This window comes from Pristiophorus japonicus, chromosome 6 (genome assembly GCF_044704955.1).
Source record: "Pristiophorus japonicus isolate sPriJap1 chromosome 6, sPriJap1.hap1, whole genome shotgun sequence".
NCBI lineage: Eukaryota > Metazoa > Chordata > Chondrichthyes > Pristiophoridae > Pristiophorus > Pristiophorus japonicus.
The window spans coordinates 250769205-250790781 of NC_091982.1; the positions used below are offsets into that span (position 1 = coordinate 250769205).

A 21577-nucleotide genomic window follows, 5' to 3' on the forward strand; every position below is an offset into this window, starting at 1 on the left:
TAAAGTCTTTTTGCTCATGATGGACTGGCTCGTGCCTGTGTCCAACTCCATTGACACCAGGAGTCCATTTAGTTCAACCTTCAGCATTATCAGGGGACACTTTGTGGTAAAATGTGCACACCCTATATACCTCTGCCTCCTCGGTCTGAGGCTCTGGTTCGTTGTGAACCGCCATGGATCTGTCCTCCTCTGCAACATGGTGGTTTGCAGGATTAGCTGCTTGCCTGCACATATGCTGAAGGTGTCCCATTGTTCCATAGCCCTTGCAAAAACGTACCCTTTGAAGTGGCATGAATTGAAATGATGATCGCCCCCGCAGCGCCAACAATGTGTTAATGGCCTTGCACTCATCACCCTTGGTGGACTCTGAGACATCAGCGGACGTGCAGCTGCAGGCATATGGGGCCTGCCCTGTAAGTTGCGATTTGAAAACAATATCACTTTGTTCACAGTATTTGTAGCAGCACTCGTGTGCTGAGAGATTTGCTTAGTATTGTCACTGGTGACAATGAACGCCTGGGCTATTGCTATGGCCTTACTCAAGGTTTGGGTCTCTACAGTCAAAAGTTAGTGAAGTATCATTTCATGGCCAATGCCAAATACGAAAAAGTCTCTGAACATGTGCTCCAAATATCCTTCAAATTCGCAATGTCCTACAAGGCGTCTTAGCTCGGCGACATAACTTGGCACTTCCTGGCCTTCAGACCTTTTGTAGGTGTAGAACCGGTACCTTGCCATCAGAATGCTTTCCTTTGGGTTCAAATACTCCCGGACCAGTGTGCACAAATCATTGTACAATCTCTCTGGGTTTTGCTGAAGCAAGCAGATTTTTCAGGAGGCCATACGTTGGTGCCCCACAGACGGTGAGGAGAATCGCCCTTTGTTTGGCAGCGTTTGCTTCTCCTTCCAGCTCGTTGGCCACGAAGTATTGGTCGAGTCGCTCCATAAAGGTTTCCCAATCATCTCCCTCCGAGAATTTCTCCAGGATGCCCACTGTTCTCTGCATCGTTGGGTTCGTTATCAGTATCTCGTCGCCAGTTGTTGTGTATGAAGAAAGAGTCTGACTGAATACTGTGAGCTCAAAGTAAAGTGTGACCTTAGTCTTTTATTGCAGGTCTCCTGAGTGCCTCTCCAACCTGTGAGGCCTCCTTAAGTACCTGTGCTCCCAAGGGATTATGGGATCCCTTGGGACTCCAGGGGATGAGCCCACTGGTGGCTGTACAGGGTATATACAAGTTTACATATATAACACTCTCACCTTTATTTATTTCATCCAGAATATCACACTCCTATTCGATAGCAGTTATCTGCATTGCCCCTTTCCTTTGTGAAAACAGATGCAAAGTATTCGTTAAGAACCTTACCAACATCTTCCACCTCCACACAAAGATTACCCACATGGTCTCTAATAGGCCCTACCCTCATGGTCTCTAATAGGCTGATCTGATCTTGGAATCAGCTACACTTCCCTGCCCGCTCCCCATAAGCCTTCACTCATTTATCGCTCAAAAATCTGTCTATCTCCACCTTAAATATATTCAATGACCCAGCCTCCACAACTCTCTGGGGTAGAGAATTCCATAGATTTACAATCCTCTAAGAGAAGAAATTCCTCCTCACCTCAGTTCTGAATGGGCGGCCCCTTATTTTGAGACTATGTCCCTTAGTTTCAGTTTCCCCTATGAGTGGAAATATCCTCCCTGCATCCATCTTGTCAAGCCCCCTCATTATCTTATATGTTTCGATAAGATCACCTCTCATTTTTATGAACTCCACTGTGTGTAGGTCCAACCTGATCAACCTATCCTCATAAGTCAACCCCCTCATCTCCGGAATCAACCTAGTGAACCTTCTCTGTACAGCATCCAATGCAAGTATATCCTTCCTTAAATACAGAGACCAAAACTGTACTCAGTACTCTAGGTGTGGCCTCATTAATAGCCTGTGCAGTTGTATCCACTTGACACTTCTGGTAGAAGCTGGTTACAAATGCTTCAGCCTTGACTTTTGCATTCACGTGCTGGGCTCCGCCATTATTGAGGATGGAGATATTCATGGAGCCTTCTCCTCCCGTTATTTGTTTAATTCTCCACCACCATTCACAACTGGATGTGGCCCGACTGCAGAGCTTTGATCTGATCCATTGATTGTGGGATCGCTTAGTTCCGTTGAAAGCATACTGCTTCTGCTGTTTAGCATGCATGTAGTCCTGTGTTGCAGCTTCCCCAGGTTGGTACCCTTAAGGTGCCTACATCAATATGGCCGCCAGCGCACTTCCAGCTCGCAATGAGCACGCGCTTCCTGCTTGCCATATTGAATATGATGATGATTGAATGCTTGGGAGGCTATTTGTGTTGAGAAACAGACACGGTGTGGCCATAAAATCTCCACCAGATACGAGAAGAAATACAATTCAATTATGAAGATTGTTGCCTGCTTTACATTTAAAACAAATTGTAGATGAGCCCTCTGAATCCCTGATGTAAGTTTCACTCTGCTTCCAGTGATCCCCTCCAGCTGTATGAGCCCCCCCACCCCCCATCCCTCCAACACAGTATTGTTCCCCATTCCCGCCGCTCAGTGACTGTTCGTCCAGTTCCTACCCTCTCCCTCTGGGACTCATTCCGCTGGTAAAGCTTCTTCTTTGCTTTCGAAAGCCTCTTTAAAAACTCCAATTGGCCTTTGTTTCCCGCACAGATTATTTTTCTTTCTCCCCTCCACTCTGCCCAGGGCTCTGACACGTTTTTCTTCAATGTTACAGAAATTGATCCTTATTATAATGTGAAATTCCCAGCCAGCAACACATTGCAGGGATTCCTGGCTGGGAGCTCTGAACCAGGGCCATCTGGAAGTGATTAATAGGACTGAGTTGCATCCAGTTCTCTGAGTTTGTTTGGTTGGGGCTGAATGTTGTATTTAACAAGCTCCACAGAGGCAGGAGCAGCTTGTAGTAAGTGTGTGTGTTTGTAGGGAGGAGCGGCAGTGAGTGGGGGAAAGAAAGCAATGATTGGAATACTCACGGCAGCTCTGTCTCTCTACTTATGCCAGTCCCTGGAGAGCCAGGACGTGCTGAAGCCCTTTGACTTGCTGTATGAGGAAGGAATCCAGGCGTATTACAGAAATGACTGGGAAGGTGTCGTTCACTATATGGAAGCAGCGACTTACAGCTACACAGAGCAGAGGAGCTTTAAGATCCATTGCCGGCTCCGGTGTGAAGAGCAGCATGAATTCCCGCAGGCAGCCGAGCCCAACCTGGTCTTCTTTGCGGTGGTGTTGAGAAGAGCCCATTGTATCCAGGACTGCGAGTCACAGAGAATGGGTCCAGCATCCATGTACAGGGTCAGTGAGGAGGTCACGCACGAGTTTCAGAGGAGGATCGTCTACAACTACCTACAGTTGGCCTATTATAAGGTAACCGGTTGTGCAAACTGTTGGTGAACTGTGTAGGAGTTCAGGGGGGGATGAATCTTTCCTGCTGGGTTTGTCTTGATCTGGAAGTTTGCGAATTGGACGAAGTTCTGAGTCCTGTATTTAAGGCTCGGTTTATATTGTCCATCCCTAAGCTTTCTCCACATGTCTGTGATTAAAGCAGTTTTATTTTTCTTGTTTCTACTTTTAGCTTGTCGGTAATTATAGGAAGGTAAGATTGTACAGAAGTGAGAGAGACTGGGTGAAGAGTCCCTTTGACTCCTCACTCGCTTGTCCGCTACAGTCCCTGTGCTCACTATAATTGAATGCTCTCTCCATTTGACCAATGCGGACAGCCCCCACTGATTCTGTTACCCCCCCACCACTCCCCAACTGACGCACACGCTGTTACCCCAGTAAGGTGGGGGCGCTGGTATCCTATAGGAGCTCCCTGTTACCTCAGGGTCTAGGCACAATGCCCCAGGAGGGGTGACCCGATACCCTGTACAAGCTCACTGTTACTCCAGGGTTTAGGCACAATGCCCCAGGAAAGGAACCAATACCCTACACAAGCTTACTGTTACTCTAGGATCTAGGCACAATGCCCCAGGAGGGGTGACCCGATACCCTGTACAAGCTCACTGTTACTCCAGGGGTTAGGCACAATGCCCCAGGAAGGGCACCGATACCCTATACAAGCTCTCTGTTACCTCAGGGTGTAGGCCCAGTTACCAAAAAGATATAAATAAAAATTTGCATTCATATCGCACTTTTCACTGTCGGAATGATCACGTGTGTGATTCCAGACCAGATGGTTATATGCTCCGGTCATGTCGAGATCACAACAACAATAATTTATACAGCGCCTTTAACGCAATAAAACATTCCAAGGCGCTTCGCAGGAGCGTTACCAAACAAAATTGGACACTGAACCACCTAAGGAGAAATTATGATCGATGACCAAAAGCTTGATGACGGAGGTAGATTTTAAGGACGTCTTAAAGGAGGAAAGAGAGGCAGAGAGGTTTAGGGAGGGAGTTCCAGAGCTTAAGGCCCAGGCATCTGAAGGCATGATCACCAATGGTGGAGCAATTTATATTCAGGGATGCGCAAGAGGCCAGAATTAGAGGAGCGCAGACATCTCTGGGGGACGGGAAGGGTTGTGGGGCTGGAGGAGTTTGCAGAATTAGGGAGTGGCGAGGTCATAGAGAGATTTGAAAACAAGGATGAACACAAATAAGAGCAGGAGTAGGTCATTTGACCCCTCGAGCCTGCTCCGCCATTTAATAAGATCATAGCTAATCTGATCATGGACTCTGCTCCACTTCTCTGCCCGCTCCACATAACCCTTTTGCAGCTCCCGAGTTGGGTTGCTGCTTGAGGCTCAGAAATGCTTTGCGCTTGCGATCTATTAGTTCTTCGATCTCTTGATCATTTTCATCAAACCAGTCCTGATGTTTTCTGGTTGAGTGACCAAGTGTCTCTTCACAGGCACTGGTTATAGAGGCCTGGAGGGCAGACCAAGCGCTATGGGCATTCAGCATCTCGGGGTCATCAAGGCACGACAGATTGGCTGTGAGGCGCTGGCTGTATAGAGCTCTCTTAGCTGGGTCTCTAAATGCCTGGCATTACAGACGGCTCAAGGCTCAGGTCCAACAAAAAATCCGGGACCTAAAGAACAGGTGGTGGATGGAGAAAGCACAGGAGATACAACAACTGCCCAACAGCCATGATATGCGAGGATTCTTCTTTGCAGTCAAAGTCACCTATGGTCCAAACTCCCAAGGCTCCACCCCACTCCTGGCCAAGAACGGGGAAACACTTATCAAGGACACCGAGGCTGTCAGGGCTCGATGGAAGGAGCACTTTGAAGATCTCCTCAACCGAGACTGCCTTTGACTCTAGTGTTCTCGACTCCATCCCGCAGCATGCGACCTGCCACCAACTCAGTGAAACTCCAAAGTTGCACGAGGTAGGCAAAGCCATAAAACAGCTCAAGAATAACAAGGCTACGGGTGCAGATGGGAAATCTCTGCTGTGGCGCTAAAGTATGGCGGAGAGGTGCTGCTGTCGCGGATACATGACCTCATCTCTCTCATCTGGAGGGAGGAGAGCATGCCAGGTGATCTCAGAGATGCAGTGATTGTGACCATTTTTTTAAAAGGGGACAAGTCCAACTGCGTCAACTACAGGGGAATCTCCCTACTATCAGCCACTAGGAATGTTGTCGCTAGAGTTCTCCTCAATCGTCTTCTCCCTGTGGCCGAGGAGCTCCCCCCGGAATCACAGTGCGGATTTCGTCCCCGACGGGGCACAACAGACACAGTGCGACAGTTGCAGGAAAAATGCAGGGAGCAGCGCCAGCCCTTATACATGGCCTTTTTCGATCTTACAAAGGCCTTTGACACTGTCAACCGTGAGGGTCTATGGAGTGTCCTCCTCTGTTTCGGATGCCCCCAAAAGTTTGTCAACATCCTTCGCCTGCTTCACGACAACATGCAGGCCGTGATCCTTACCAACGGATCCATTACAGACCCAATCCACGTCCGGACCGGGGTCAAACAGGGCTGTGTCATCGCTCCAACTCTCTTCTCAATCATCCTCGCTGCCATGTTCTACCTCACAATCAACAAACTCCTCGCTGGAGTGGAACTAAACTACAGAACCAGTGGGAAGCTGTTTAACCTACACTGCCTCCAGGCCAGGTCCAAGATCACCCCAACTTCTGTCGTTGAGCTGCAGTATGCGGACGACGCCTGCATCTGCGCACATTCAGAGGCTGAACTCCAGGTTATAGTCAATGTATTCACTGATTTAACATCCGTAAGACAAAGGTCCTCCACCAGCCTGTCACCGCCGCTCAGATAACCCTTTATTCCCTTATCGCTCAAAAAATCTGTCTATCTCCGCATTAAATATATTCAGTGACCCAGCTTCCACAGCTCTCTGGGGCAAATAATTCCACAGATTTACAACCCACTCAGAGAAGAAATTCCTCCTCATCAGTTTTAAATGGGCGGCCCCTTATTATGAGACTATGTCCCCTAGTTTTAATTTCCCCTATGAGTGGAAATATCTTCTCTGCATCTAACTTGTCGAACCCTCGCATTATCTTATATGTTTCGATAAGATCTCCTTTCATTCTTTTAAACTCCAATGAGTATAGTCCCAACCTACTCCCCTATCTTCAAAAGTTAACCCCCTCATCTCCAGAATCAACCTAGTTTACCTTCTCTAAACAGCCTCCAAAGCAAGTATATCCTTCCTTAAATACGGAGACTAAAACTGCATGCAGTATTACAGGTGTGGCCTCACCAATACCCCGTACAGTTGTAGCAGGACATCTCTGCTTTTATACTCTGTCCTCCTTGCAATAAAGGCCAACATTCCATTTGCCTTCCTAGTTACTTGCTGTACCTGAATACTAACTTTTTGAGTTTCATGCACAAGAACCCCCAGGTCCCCCTGTACTGCAGTACTTTGCATTTTTTCTCCATTTAAATTATAATTTGCTGTTCTATTTTTTCTGCCAAAGTGGATAACCTCACATTATTCTACATTATACTCCATCTGCCAAATTTTTGCTCACTCACTTAGCCTGTCTATATCCCTTTGCAGATTTTTTGTGTCCTCCTCACAATTTGCTTTCCCACCCATCTTTGTATCATCATCAAACTTGGCTACATTACACTCTGTCCCTTCATCCAAATCATTAATACAGAATGTAAATAGTTGAGGCCCCAACACCGATCCCAGCGGCACCCCATTAGTTACTGTTTGCCAACTGGAAAATGACCCATTTATCCCGACTCTCTGTTTTCTGATAGTTAGCTAATTCTCTATCCATGCGAATATATTACCCCCAACCCCGTTATCTTTTATCTTGTGCAGTAACCTTTTATGTGGCACCTTATCGAATGCCTCTGGAAATTCAAATAAACCACATCCACTAGTTCCCCCTTATCCACCCTGCTCGTTACATCCTCGAAGAACTCCAGCAAATTTGCCAAACATGATTTCCCTTTTCATAAATCCATGCTGACTCTGCTTGATTGAATTATGCTTTTCCATATGTCCCGCTACTGTTTCCTTAATAATGAACTCCAGCATTCTCCCAATGACAGATGTTGGACTAACTGGTCTATAGTTTCCTGCTTTGTGTCTGCCTCCCTATTTAAATAGGAGATTTAAAAATCGAGGAGTTGCTTAACCGGGAGTCAATGTAGGTCAGCGAGCACAGGAGGGGGCGGGGGCGCGGTTAATGGGTGACCGGGACTTGGTGCGAGTTAGGACCACTAGGGTAGCCATTGGCTCAGTGCGAGAAATTTTGTCAGAAGGACCCCGGTTCGATCCCTGCTCCAGGCAGTCCTGGTGAGTGGAGACCGGAGCTCTGGCTCGGAATCCTGGGGTGGCATCCAGTAGGATACTCGCATCCGGTGGGTGTGGGTGACCTGCCCCCACCCACATCAAATGGATTGTGGGAGCCCCTCCCATCGAATAGGGCTTCATCGGCTGGGAGAAGGTTGCGGCCATCGAACCTACAGTCTGTCAGACTGTTAATCAGCCCACGCTGATCTCAGTTGTCCTCTAGAATAAAAAAGAAAGACTTGCATTTATACAACGCCTTTCACGACCACCCAAAGCGCTTTACAGCCAATGAAGTGCTTTTTTAAGTAGTCACTGTTGTAATGTAGGAAATGTGGCAGCCAATTTGCATACAGCAAGCTCCCACAAACAGCAATATGATAATGACCAGATCATCTGTTTTAGTGATGTTGATTGAGGGATAAATATTGGCCAGGACACCGGGGCTAATTCCCCAGCTGTTCTTCAAAGTAGTGCCATGGGATCTTTTACCTGAGATAGCAGACGGGGCCTCGGTTTAACATCTCATCCGAAAGACGGCACCTCCGACAGTGCAGCACTCCCTCAGTACTGCACTGAGTGTCAGCCTAGATTTGTTCAAGTCTCTGGAGTGGGACTTGAACCCACGATCTCCTGACTCAGAGGCGAGAGTGCTACCCACTGACTCATGGCTGACTGCTTCCACTACGTTACACTGTTCTCCAAGGAAAGAGTGAAGCTAGAAAACAATATCAATATCAGACTGATAATCAGCCCACGAATCCAATAGACTCGTCTCAGCCACTCTCCCATGACTGTTATGGTTTAGTCAGGAATAACTTGTGCTGCGGTTCTTGATCTGAACTGGCTCATAGAAAGGTCCCAGGTTTCCTCTGGAATATAATAATGGGGAGACCATTCAGCTCCTCGAGCCTGTTTCGCCATTCAATCTTGACTGATCTGTGCTTCGTCTCCATTAACCAGCTTTCACTGCATATTCCCTGATACCCATACCCAGTAAAATTTTATCGACCTTGGGTTGAACATTTCAATTGACCGCCAGCATCCACAGATTTTTGTGGGAGAGAGTTCCAAATTTCCACCTTTTTTTCGTGGAAAAAGTGCTTTAGGTTTCATTCCTGAATGGCCTGGCTCTAATTTTAAGATTGTGCCTTCTTGTTCTGGATTCCCCCACCAGAGGAAATAGTTTCTCTCTATCTACCCTTTTGAATCGCTATCCTTGATAAAGTGCAACATCCCCATCGACACCTGGGAATCCCTGGCCTAAGTGGAGGAAGAGCATCCGGGAAGGCGCTGAACACACCAAGTCTCATCGCTGAGAGCATGCAGAAAACAAGCGCAGGCAGCGGAAGGAGCGTGCGGCAAACCAGACTCCCCATCCACCCTTTCTTTCAACCACTGTCTGCCCCACCTGTGACAGAGACTGTAATTCCCGTATTGGACTGTTCAGTCACCTGAGAACTCACTTTTAGAGTGGAAGCAAGTCTTCCTCGATTTCAAGAGATTGCCTATGATGATGATGTTGTCAAGTATACCCCTCTGCTCCCTCACTGGCCTGAGTTCCACGTCTGTGCAACGTTATAGCTTCAAGTTCCTGGAAATCCAATCTTTGTTGTAGAGGTTGTGGTCTGTGTGAACCAGAGTTCAATTAGGTATTAGTCGTGGCTCAGTTGGTAGCACACACTTCTCTGGGTCAGAAGGTTGTGGGTTTAAGCACCACTCCAGAGACTTGAGTACAAAACCTAGGCAGACACTCCATGGAGTACTGAGGGAGTGCCACACCATCGGAGGGGCAGTACTGAGGGAGCGCTGCACTATCGGAGGGTCAGTACTGAATGATTGCTGTACTGTCGGAGGTGCCGTCTTTCAGATGAGATGTTAAACCGAGGCATCATCTGCTCTCAGGTGGACGTAAAAGATCCACGGCACTATTTTGAAGTTGCTATGCACAAATTGGCTGCTGCATTTCCTCCATTACAACAGTGCTGAATTGACTAAAGCATTTTGGGCTGTCTTGACGTGGGGAAAGGTGCCATAGAAATGCAAGTTATTTCTTTTTAGAGTTTCTGACACTCAGCCAAAGTAAGTTCAAATCTCGCTCAACTTTTAAATTCCCGGTCGTGGTCATGTTTCAAGTTTGAGACTGAACCCCCGTGCATAGCCCGTCTCTGTCGTGGGGACTGAACTATTTAATCATCACATGTTGACTTTAATGCCACCAGTCTGGGCTGGATTCGAGCCCAGGACTGAGCGGAGTGTGTAACCCGCTGAATGGTACCCTGTGCCATCATCCACAACACAAGCCAGTAATCTGCTCAACATTTTTGGGTAAATTTTGTGGTAAAACGGCAAAGGAACTGATGGCACCGGAAGCTGCCCGGCCATGAGAAGGTGTGAAGCATCAGCCCACTGGATGCCTCGGTGGAGCTCGTGCCCCACTTGCCTCATTTGACGAGCTGCCTCCAGCGAGGCATCCTGACTTTACGTTGACTTACTGTGAAAGGGCCCAGTGTCTTTTAAGATGATTTGGTCAAACATTCTGTGTTTCCCAAACCCTCCGAGGCAGTCGTATCAAATGAATGATTGTGTTGTGTGTTTGTGTGGGTGTGACCAACTGCACGTAGCTTTCCAGCTGTTCTCAGTCCCCAGGGGCAAAAATACTGGCTGGATAATTGTGTATCCTCTCGTCTAGGAGTATTTGCGTGTGTGTATTGTGTGCGTGTGTGTGTGTATGTGTGCGTGTGTATTGTGTGCATGTATTTTAAACGCATTAAACCTCCCAAAGAGGAAATTTGAGTCCCTCGGATAAGACTCTTAGATTATGGCTTTTTCCTAAGACAATGATTGAGATGTACGCGGAGTGATTGAGTGTTCTGTAGAACACTGACCACAAGCCGCTTGCCACTCCATGGGCTATGACTGATCCGTGTTGAATAGTCCATTACTGGATATTAATATCTTGGACTTTTTACTCTATTCTTGACTTTCATGATCGGACTTCTAGAAGGGTTTTGCTAAAGTCTTTCCATGGGGGAGTTAGCATACCAGAGGGAGGGGGTTCAGTGGGGAGTTAGTGTACCAGACGGATGGGTTTCGATGGGGAGTTAGTGTACCAGAGGAATGGGCTTCGTTGGCGAGTTAGTGTACCAGGGTGGGAGGTTTCGTTGGGGAGTTAATGTACCAGAGGGATGGGCTTCGATGGGAGGATTAGTGTAGCAGAGGGATGGGCTTCGATGGGAGGGTTAGTGTACCATAGGGATGGGCTTCGATGGGTTAGTGTATCTGTTCTGTTCAGAATAACTCCACAAGACACTATGCTGTAAGCTCAAACTGATGTGACTTTTGTCTCTTTAATCAAACTCCAGAGTGCTGAAGCAGCATGGTAGACAACCTTTTATATCTGCTTGTACATGGTGTGCAGGTGACCCTTGGGTCTCCAACAGGTGCATCCCCTGGTGGCAAGTCTTACACTCTTATAAAGTTTACATACATAACATCATTCCCCCCCCCCCCCTCCCCCCCCCCCCCCCCCAAAGTCTTGGATACAAGTTATTTACAAGTTGAGGTGATCAGCGACTCTTCGTTCCCGGGTTGATCGCCTGAGTTGAAGTGTCCTGGCATGGGTGAGTTGGTCGGATCATTGCTGCACTGCAGCGCGGCTGGTCTGATCGGACTGTCGGGCATGGTAGGTTCATCCTCGTGATTGTCAGCGAGGTCAATTGTTGTTTGGGTGTGTGTTGGTGGATCAATGATGGTAATGTCCTCTTCAAACTGTTCTTGGTTGTCAGTGAATCGCAGTTTGGTCTGATCCAAATGCTTTCTGCACGTTTGTCCATTCAGAAGTTTGACAAACAATCTATTCCCCCTCCTTGGCTAAAACAGTGCCAGCAATCCATTTGGGACCATGACCGTAATTAAGAACAAATACAGGGTCATTAACCTCAATGTCACGCGATACAGCCGCACGATCGTGGTACATGTTATGCCGGTGACGCCGGGTTTCTACATGATCATTGAGATCCGGGTGGACTAAGGAGAGCCTGGTTTTGAGTGCTCTCTTCATTAACAATTCTGCGGGGGAAACCCCGGTAAGTGAGTGGGGTAGAGTCCGGTAGCTGAACAGAACCCAAGATAACCGGGTCTGCAGGGAACCGTCCGTCACACGTTTCAAGCTCTCCTTGATAGTTTGGACTGCCCGTTCCGCTTGACCGTTGGATGCGGGCTTAAACGGGGAAGACCTGACGTGTTTGAGGCCATTGCAGGTCATGAATGCGTTGAATTCCGAGCTGGTGAAACATGGTCCATTGTCACTAACAAGGATGTCGGGCAAACCATGGGTGGCGAACATAGCCCAGAGGCTTTCAATGGTGGCTGTGAACGTACATGATGACATTATTGCACATTCAATCCATTTAGAGTAAGCGTCCACTGCTACTAGGAACATCTTTCCTAGAAAGGGACCAACGTGGACCCTGGACCACGGTTTGGAGGGCCATGACCACAGACTCAGTGGAGCCTCCCTTGGTGCATTGCTCAACTGTGAGCAAGTGTTACGTTGGTGTACGCATGACTCCCAATTCTGAGTCAATGCCGGGCCAGCAAATTGGCGATAGCCTTCATCATGACTATGCCTGGGTGGGTACTGTGTATGTCGCGTATAAACGTTTCCCTGCCTTTTTTTGGCAAAACCACGCGATTCCGCCATAGGAGGCAATCCGATTGGATGGACATTTCATCCTTGTGTCGGTAAAACGGCTTAATTTCGTCTTGCATTTCCCCGGGAACAGCTGACCAGCTCCCATTAAGGACGCAGTTTTTTTACTAGTGATAGCACAGGGTCCTGGCTAGTCCAGGTCCTAATCTGGCGAGCCGTGACGGGTGACCCCTCGCTCTTAAAAGCATCCATTGCAAAAAGCAAGTCTGCGGGTTGCGCCATTTCCACCCCGGTGGTGGGCAATGGTAGTCGACTTGAGGGCATCAGCACAGTTCTCAGTGCCTGGTCTGTGGCAGATTACATAGTCATACGCAGATAATGTTAGTGCCCATCTTTGGATGCGGGACGAAGCATTGGTGTTAATACCTTTGCTTTCTGAAAACAGCGAAGTGAGCGGTTTCGAGCTCTAACCAGAGTCCAAAAAAGTATTGATGCATTTTCTTAACCCCGTATAGGCATGCTAATGCTTCTTTCTCAACCATACTGTAGGCTCTTTAAGCCTTAGATAAACTTCTGGATGCATATGCAACCGGTTGCAGTTTGCCTGATACATTGGCTTGCTGTAACACACAACCGACCCCGTACGAAGATGCATCACTAGTTAGTACGAAACGTTTACACGGGTCATACAATACAAGTAACTTGTTAGAACATAGCAGGTTTCTGGCATTATCGAAGGCTGTCTCTTGAAATTTACCCCATACCCAGTCGTCATCCTTGCGTAGCAATAAATGCAAAGGTTCCAGCAAAGTGCTCAACCCGGGTAGAAAGCTACCAAAATAGTTGAATCCCAGGAACAAGCACAGCTCCGTCACATTCTTTGGTCTGGGTGCATTCTTGATGGCCTCCATCTTCGAGTCCGTGGATCTGATGCTGTCTGCCGCAATCTTTCTCCCCAAAAATTCGACCTCTGGCGCCAGGAAAACACACTTGGAACGTTTCAGCCTGAATCCCACTCTATCCAGTCGCTTTAGAACCTCTTCCAGGTTGTGCAAGTGTTCGGTGGTGTCACGACCAGTGATCAGGATGTCGTCTTGGAACACAGCGGTGCACGGAACCGATTTCAGCAGACTCTCCATGTTCCTCTAGAAGATGGCAGCAGCCGAGCGAGTTCCAAAAGGGTATCTGTGGTCTCTGAAAAGTCCTTTGTGCGTGTTGATGCACGTCAATCTTTTCGAAGATTCAGCCAGCTCCTGTGTCATATAAGCGGAGGTTAGATCCAGCTTGGTGAACGACTCCGACTCCGACCACCCCCCCACCCGTGCTAACGTTGCGAACAGATCCTCCTCTTTGGGTAGTGGGTACTGGTCCTGTAACGAGACTCGGTTGATCGTTACTTTGTAGTCTCCACAGATTCTGACCGTGCCATCGCTTTTCAACACTGGAACAATTGGACTGGCCCACTCGTTGAACTCGACTGGCGATATAATTCCCTCTCGTTGAAGTCTGTCCAGTTCGATCTCGATTTTCTCCCGCATCATATATGGAACCACTTGGGCCTTGTGATGAACGGGCCATGCATCAGGGACTAGATAGATCTGCACTTCGGCGCCTGTGAAGTTGCCGATGCCTGGCTCAAATAGCGGCGGAAATTTGTTTAGCACTTGAGCGCCAAGGCGTCATTCACCAAAGACAGCGCTTTGATGCCGTCCCAGTTCCATCGGATCGTTCCTTGCCAGCTTCTGCCGAACAGCGTTGGGCCATCGCCTGGTACAATCCATAGTGATAAATCATGCACAGCTCCATCGTATGATACCTTCACTGCCGCACTGCCAATGACTGGTATCAGCTCTTTGGTGTAAGTGCGCAGCTTTGTATGAATTGGGCTTAGTTTTGTGCCTTGTTGCCCTACAGTTTCTCAAAAGCCTTCTGGCTCAAAATTGACTGACTCGCCCCCGTATCCAATTCCATGGAAACTGGAATACCGTTTAATTTGACTTTCAACATTATCGGAGGGCTTTTGGAGGTGAAGGTGTGTACCCCATACACTTCCTCTTCAGCCTCGAGTTGAGTTGCCCCTCGTACTTGTTCAGCGTGATCCGAGCCGGATCGGTCATCTTCTGCCGACTCTACTACGTGATGAGTCGCAGCAGGTTTGCACGTTCGCTGGAGGTGCCCCATTGTTCCGCATCCCTTGCACACGTAGTGCTTGAATCGACATTAATGGGCTCTATGATTATCCCCGCAGCGCCAACATGGTGTTAATGGATTTGCATTCACGCCCCACGGCGGGTTTTGAGTCATCCTAGGTCTGGCCTCTGCAGGCGTGTAGGCCCTGCCATGTACAGTTCTGCCTGCTGAAAGCATTATTTTATGCACAGTACTCGTCGGTGAGCTTCGATGTTGAGAAGATATCTGCTTAGTGTTATCGTTCGTGGACATGAAAGCCTGGGCTATCGTGTTGGCTTTGCTCAGATCTAGGGATTCGGCAGACAGCAGTTTGCGAAGAATGACCTCGTGGCCGATTCCAAGCACGAACTAGTCCCGCAACATTTCCCCCAAAAATCCAGCAAATTCGCATGGTCCCGCAAGGCGTCTTAGGTCGGCGACATAGCTCGCCATGTCCTGGCCCTCGGAGCGATGGTGCATATAAAAGCGATTCCTGGCCATTAAGATGCTCTCCTTCGGCTTGAGGTGTTCCCGAACCAGCATGCACAACTCTGCATATATCTTGTCTATTGGTTTCGTCAGTGCTAGCAGATTTTTGATGAGGCCATATATCGTGGACCCACAAACGGTGAGGAGAAACGCCCTGTACTTGACCGCGTTACTGTCCATATCCAGCTCATTGGCCACTGGTCAAGACGCTCAATGAAGGCTTCCCAATCATCACCCTCAACAAATCTCTCAAGAATACCAACGGCAGCCATAATCGCATGAAAGTTCATGATCTGTTACTCATCGCCAATTATGTTTAGAATAACTCCACAAGACTGTATGCTGTCAGCTCAAACTGATGTGACCTTAGTCTCTTTAATCAAACTCCAGAGTGTAGAAGCAACATGGCAGACAACCTTTTATACTTGCTTGCATGAGGTGTGCAGGTGACCCTTGTGTCTCCAACAGGTGCGCCCCCTGGTGGCAAGTCTTACACTATTATAAAGTTTGCATACATAACAGTACCAAAGGGATGGGCTTCGATGGGAGTTAGTGTGCTAGAGCGATTGGCTTTGATGGGGAGTTAGTGTACCAAGGGGATGGGCTTCAGTGGGAGAGTCAATGTACCAGGGCGATGGGCATCGATGGGAGAGTCAGTGTACCAGAGGGATGGGCATCGATACGGAGTTACTGTACAAGGGGGAGGGGCTTCGATGGACAGTTAGTGTACCAGGGGGAGGGGCTTCGATGGGGAGTTAGTGTACCATGGGGAGGGGCATTGATGCATCAAATATCCACAGCTCCTCTCTGACTATTCTTGTGTTCTTATAACCCAAGCTTGGTAACAATTTAACCACATGTTGGTTTGTCTCTTGTAGTTTCAGTGATGATGTCGCCCTACACCTGGGGTTCACAATCTGAAATAAAGAATTGTTTTCCTCTTTTATCTATCTGGAATAAGAGTATAATTGAGAAATTCTGCTGGTGGGAGGGCAGAGTATGCATAGACACTGAAACCAAAATTTAGCACATGAAAAGTCGGTTAGGCCCCTCTTATTTGTGCTAATTTTAGGCCACTTTGAGACAGATTTTACAAAGTCGAATTTTCTTGCTCTTTTCCCCCTAGAACCTCCCACATTCTTCTGTCATTGTTCAATGTCCTGTGTTGAATCCACTAATCTATTCAGCATCCACCACTTGTGGTAAAATATTCCGCATTCCAATAACTGTGTGAAAAAGTTGCTTCTAATCTCTCCCTTTATGTGCATCCGGTGCTTATCTTGAGATCGTATCCTCTTCTCTCTGACTAACCTGCCAATGAAAATAATGTGTGTTTATCATTTGAATGTCCCTGTGTAAATCTTTGCTGGGCAGCAGTTTTGTGTAAGGCCTCTGATTTTCCTGCAATGGTGAGATCAGCAACATACACTGTCAATTTACATAGGAACAGGAGTAGGCTATTCAGCCCCTTGAACCTGCTCTGCAATTTAGTTAGACCATGGCTGATCTGTACCTCAACTCTGCGTTCGCTCCATTTCCTCCTTTAAGACGCTCATTAAAACCTACCCCTTTGACCAAGTTTTTGATCATCTGCCTTAATTTCTCCTTTTTTGGTTCGGTGTCATATTTTGACTTATAACACTCCTGTGAAGCGCCTTGGGACATTTTATTACATAAATAAATACATGTTGTTAATTCTCTTACCCAACAAAAAAATTATCGATCTCAGTCTTGAAAGCTTCAATTTCTTTAAAAAAATTCATTCATAGGATGTGGGCGTCACACACAAAGCCAGCATTTGTTGCCCAGCCCTAACTGCCTTGAGAAGGAGGTGGTGAGCCACCATTTCAGAGGACAGTTAAGTGTCAACCATGTGGGTCGGGAGTCATATATAGGCCAGACCGGGTAAGGATGGCAGATTTCCTTCCCTAAAGAACTCATCAGATGGGTTTCTACAACAATCCGGCAGTTTCATGGTCACCCTTACTGACACTAGCTTTTTATTACAGATTTATTTAATTAACTGAATTTAAATTCCCCAGCTGCCGTGGTGACATTTAAACTCATGGCTCCGATTATATTATTGTTTATTTCAGACAGACAACATGTATGTACGAGAGAGAGATGATTAGAACACCGGTATTCTTGTTTATATTTAGAAACATAGAAAATAGGATCATTAGTAGGCCATTCGGCCCTTCGAGTCTGTACCGCCATTCAATATGATCATGACTGATCCTATATCTCAACACCATATTCCCGCTTTTTCCCCATACCCCTTGATGCCTTTTGTTTCTAGAAATCTATCTCCCTCTTAAATATATTCAGTGACTTGGTCTCCACAGCTTTCTGTGGTAGAGAATTCCACAGGTTCATCATCCTCTGAGTGAAAAATTTTCTCCTCAACTCGGTCCTAAATTTCCTACCCCGTATCCTGAGACTGTGACCCCTTGTTCTAGACTTCCCAGCCAGGGGAAACATCCTCCTCGCATCCAGTCTATCCAACTCAGTCAGAATTTTATATGTTTCAATGAGATGCCCTCTCATTCTTCTAAACTCTAGTGAATACAGGCCTAGTTTACCCAATCGCTCCTCATACGACAGTCCTGCCATTTAGTATACAAGACGATCATTGTCCACAGAAAGATGCATTTTTCTCAATGAAAATGTTGAATTATGACCTCAGGAACTCTTTGGAATCTTTATTTTTTATTTATTTGTTCCTGGGATGTGGGCGTCGCTGCCAAAGCTGACATTTATTGCCCATCCCTAACTGCCCATGAGAAGGTGGTGGTGATGTTGAGGTAATTTATTACTTGGAAAATAAATGGGGTAGAAGAGCAAAGGGATCTCGGAGTATAAATACAAAAATCACAAAGTTGCGACACAGGTTAGCAAGGCCATAAAAAAAGCAAACCAAGCACTAGGGTTTATTTCTAGAGGTATAGAATTGAAAAGTAGTGAAGTTATGCTGAACCTGTATCGATTCTTGGTTAGACCACACTTGGAGTACTGCGTACAGTTCTGGTTGCCATATTATAAAAAAGAGTGGGTGCAGAGATGATTTACAAGGATGATAATGGAAAGGGTGAACAGGCTGAGCCACTTTTCACTTAAAAATCAGAAGGCTGAGGGGTGACCTAACAGAGGCCTTTAAAATTATAAAATGTTTTGATAGAGTGGATACAGAGAGAATGGGGTCAAGTTTCGGCCGCCCGCTAGAACGGTGTACATCGGAGAAGCCCGCCTAATTTATAGAACAAAAATTGCGTTGAATACTCAACTCGCGATTCTCCGATAGCTGTAGGCTCATTTCCACCTCGGCGCTGCGCAGCAGGAGCTACTGGGGGCGGAGCTATAGCCCTGCGCCGAAAACGGTGCTGACAGCTGCGTGCATGCACAGTGGAGGCTTCGCGCGTGCGCAGTAGCTCCCGGCGTCCTGTCTCCGGGGCGATGACCCTATCCCAGGCCGATGGGACGTCTCCCCTATCCCCGGCCGAGTGGCCTGCGCATCTTACCTTGGCGGCGGGGTCCGCCCAGCCTCTCGCTGGGGGCGGGCCCCACCCGAAGAACTCCTGGCAGCCGACATCGTCATTGTCGTCGGCCGGGCCCACCCGCCTGGCCTCTCGCTGGAGGCGGGCGCTGCCCGAAGAGCGGCGGCAGCAGCAGCAGCCCGACATCGGCTCCGTGCGGGCCCTGCCCAAAGTCCTCGGCGGGGCCGGGCATTGTCGTCGTCTTCTCTTTCTTTTCCGCCCCCCCCCCCCCCCCCCCACATCATCTTCTCTTCTCTCCCCCACATCATCTTCTCTTCTACCCACCCCCAATCTTCTTCTCTTTCTCTTCTCACCCCCCCGCCCCATCTTCTCTCTCACACTTCCCTCCCCCCCCCCATCTTCTCTCTCTCACTTCCCCCCCCTCCCCATATCTTCTTCTCTCCCCATCCCTCCCCCCCCCCCCCCTTCTCCCCGGTGCTGCAGTAGGTGACTAGAAACAATTTTTTACTTATTGAGTGCTTTTTTATTTTTTTTTAGATAATTTTTTAATTTATTTGGATTGATTTATTGGTTTATTTATTGATCTATTTGTCATTTATTATTGATGATGGCTCTTTATTTGTAAAAGTGAAGTGTTTAATGTTTGTAAACCCCCCTTCTCCCGCCCCCCGCTACACATTTTCGTTCCTTACGCCTGATTTCTAAGTGTAGGCAAGGTTTTTCTGGGCGTACAAAAATCTACACTTACTCCATTCTAAGTTAGTTTGGAGTAAGTTTTCGCTGGCTAAACTTGCCAAACAGGCGTAAGTGGCCGGACACTCCCTCTTTTGGAAAAAAAAAATCTATTCTAAAATGAAACTGTTCTAACTGACTAGAACTGGAGCAAATTCAAGGCCGAGAATTGCAATTTCTAAGATACTCCATTCTAAACTAGTTGCTCCAAAAAAAATAGGAGCAACTCAGGCCGAAACTTGACCCCATAGTTTCCACTTGTGGGGAACTAGAAGCTATCAATGTAAGATAGTCACCAAGAAATCCAATAGGGATTTTAGAAGAAACCTCTTTACCCCAAGAGTGGTGAGAATGTGGAATTCGCTACCACAGGGAGTGGTTGAGGCGAATAGTATGGATGCATTTAAGGGGAGGCTAGATAAGCATATGAGGGAGAAGGGAATAGAGAGTTATACTGATAAATTTACATGAGGAAAGATGGGAGGAGGCTCGAGTGGAGCATAAACTCCAGCATGGATTGGTTGGGCTGAATGGCCTGTTTCTGTGCTGTATATCCTTTGTAAAGAGATCCTGTGAGGTGTTTCAATGAAATGGTGAGGCAGCAGATCTGGCTGGGAACTACCTTGAGGCTATCCCGCTCGGTAAATGGGGCTCCTGCCCAACTTTAGATCAAATTAGGGAGGCGAAGAGAGAGCAGCGAGATTGTCTTATCATTGCCTATCATCGCTGTCCTGCTGACCTACATTGGCTCCTGGTTCCCCAATGACACCAATTTAACACCCTCATCTTTGTGCTTTACTCTGTATCTAACCCGTGCTCTATCTGCCCTGGGAGTGTTTGATGGAACAGTGTAGAGGGAGCTTTATTCTGTATCTAACCTGTGCTGTACACAAAAACCAAGCCAAAAATTGCTGGTCACGGGAATGTAGGAAGGGAGGACCTTGAGACAATCACTATCACTAGGGGGGTAGTGCTGGACAGGCTAATGGATCTCAAGGTAGACAAGTCCCCTGGTCCTGATGAAATGCATCCCAGGGTATTAAAAGAGATGGCGGAAGTTATAGCAGATGCATTCGTTATAATCTACCAAAATTCTCTGGACTCTGGGGTGGTACCATCAGATTGGAAAGCAGCTAATGTAACGCCTCTGTTTAAAAAAGGGAGCAGACAAAAGGCAGGTAACTATAGGCCGGTTAGTTTAACATCTGTAGTGGGGAAAATGCTTGAAGCTATCATTAAGGAAGAAATAGCGGGACATCTAGATAGGAATAGTGCAATCAAGCAGACGCAACATGGATTCATGAAGGGGAAATCATGTTTAACCAATTTACTGGAATTCTTTGAGGATATAACGGGCATGATGGATATAGGTGTACCGATGGATGTGGTGTATTTGGATTTCCAAAAGGCATTCGATAAGGTGCCACACAAAAGGTTACTGCAGAAGATAAAGGTACGCAGAGTCAGAGGAAATGTATTGGCATGGATAGAGAATTGGCTGGCTAACAAAGCAGAGAGTCGGGATAAATGGGTCCTTTTCGGGTTGGAAATCGGTGGTTAGTGGTGTGCCACAGGATCGGTGCTGGGACCACAACTGTTTACAATATACATAGATGACCTGGAAGAATGGACAGAGTGTAGTGTAACAAAATTTACAGATGACACGAAGATTAGTGGGAAAGCGGGTTGTGTAGAGGACACAGAGAGGCTGCAAAGAGATTTAGATAGGTTAAGCGAATGGGCTAAGGTTTGGCAGATGGAATAGAATGTCGGAAAATGTGAGGTTATCCACCTTGGGGGGAAAAAAAACAGTAAAAGGGAATATTATTTGAATGGGGAGAAATTACAACATGCTGCAGTGCAGAGGGACCCTGGGGGTCCTTGTGCATGAAACTCTTTTGAGTTTACCTGCGAAAACATAAAACATTAAACGGTGCCACCCGACCTGGGTGACACTCCAGACATTTACAAGGCCCTTTTTTTTTTTTCCCCCCCTTTTTTTTTGTGTTTTTCTTTTTTTGTTTTTTTTTTTGGGCACTAAATTCACAATTTTCCCCAGTGCCCCCTATAAAAGGGAAGGGGACACTAAAAACACCGGCAATTAAAACAAATTAAACTTTAAAACGTAAAATCAAATTAAAATTTGGTTGCCGGGCGTGATGATGCACTCCAGTCCCTCCGGTGCCCACCTCTCGCGGAAGGCCGCGAGCGTACCGGTGGACACCGCGTGCTCCATCTCCAAGGACACCCTGGACCGGATGTAAGA

The 21577-nt window shown here is 47.3% G+C and overlaps 1 protein-coding gene across 4 annotated transcripts in view; it reads left to right on the forward strand.

The window, feature by feature from the left end:
- The window catches only part of p3h2 (prolyl 3-hydroxylase 2), a 303175-nt gene that overhangs the window by 35676 nt on the left and 245922 nt on the right, over positions 1–21577 (forward strand). The window contains exon 1 of one of the 4 annotated variants that reach the window (XM_070883822.1): positions 2937–3411. The exons of the other annotated variants lie outside the window; for them this stretch is intronic. Within the exon in view, the coding sequence (XP_070739923.1) occupies positions 3004–3411 (408 nt within the window). The 5' untranslated portion in view covers positions 2937–3003. Of the gene's footprint in view, positions 1–2936; positions 3412–21577 lie in introns of those variants that run through there. 4 annotated transcript variants of the gene reach the window in all.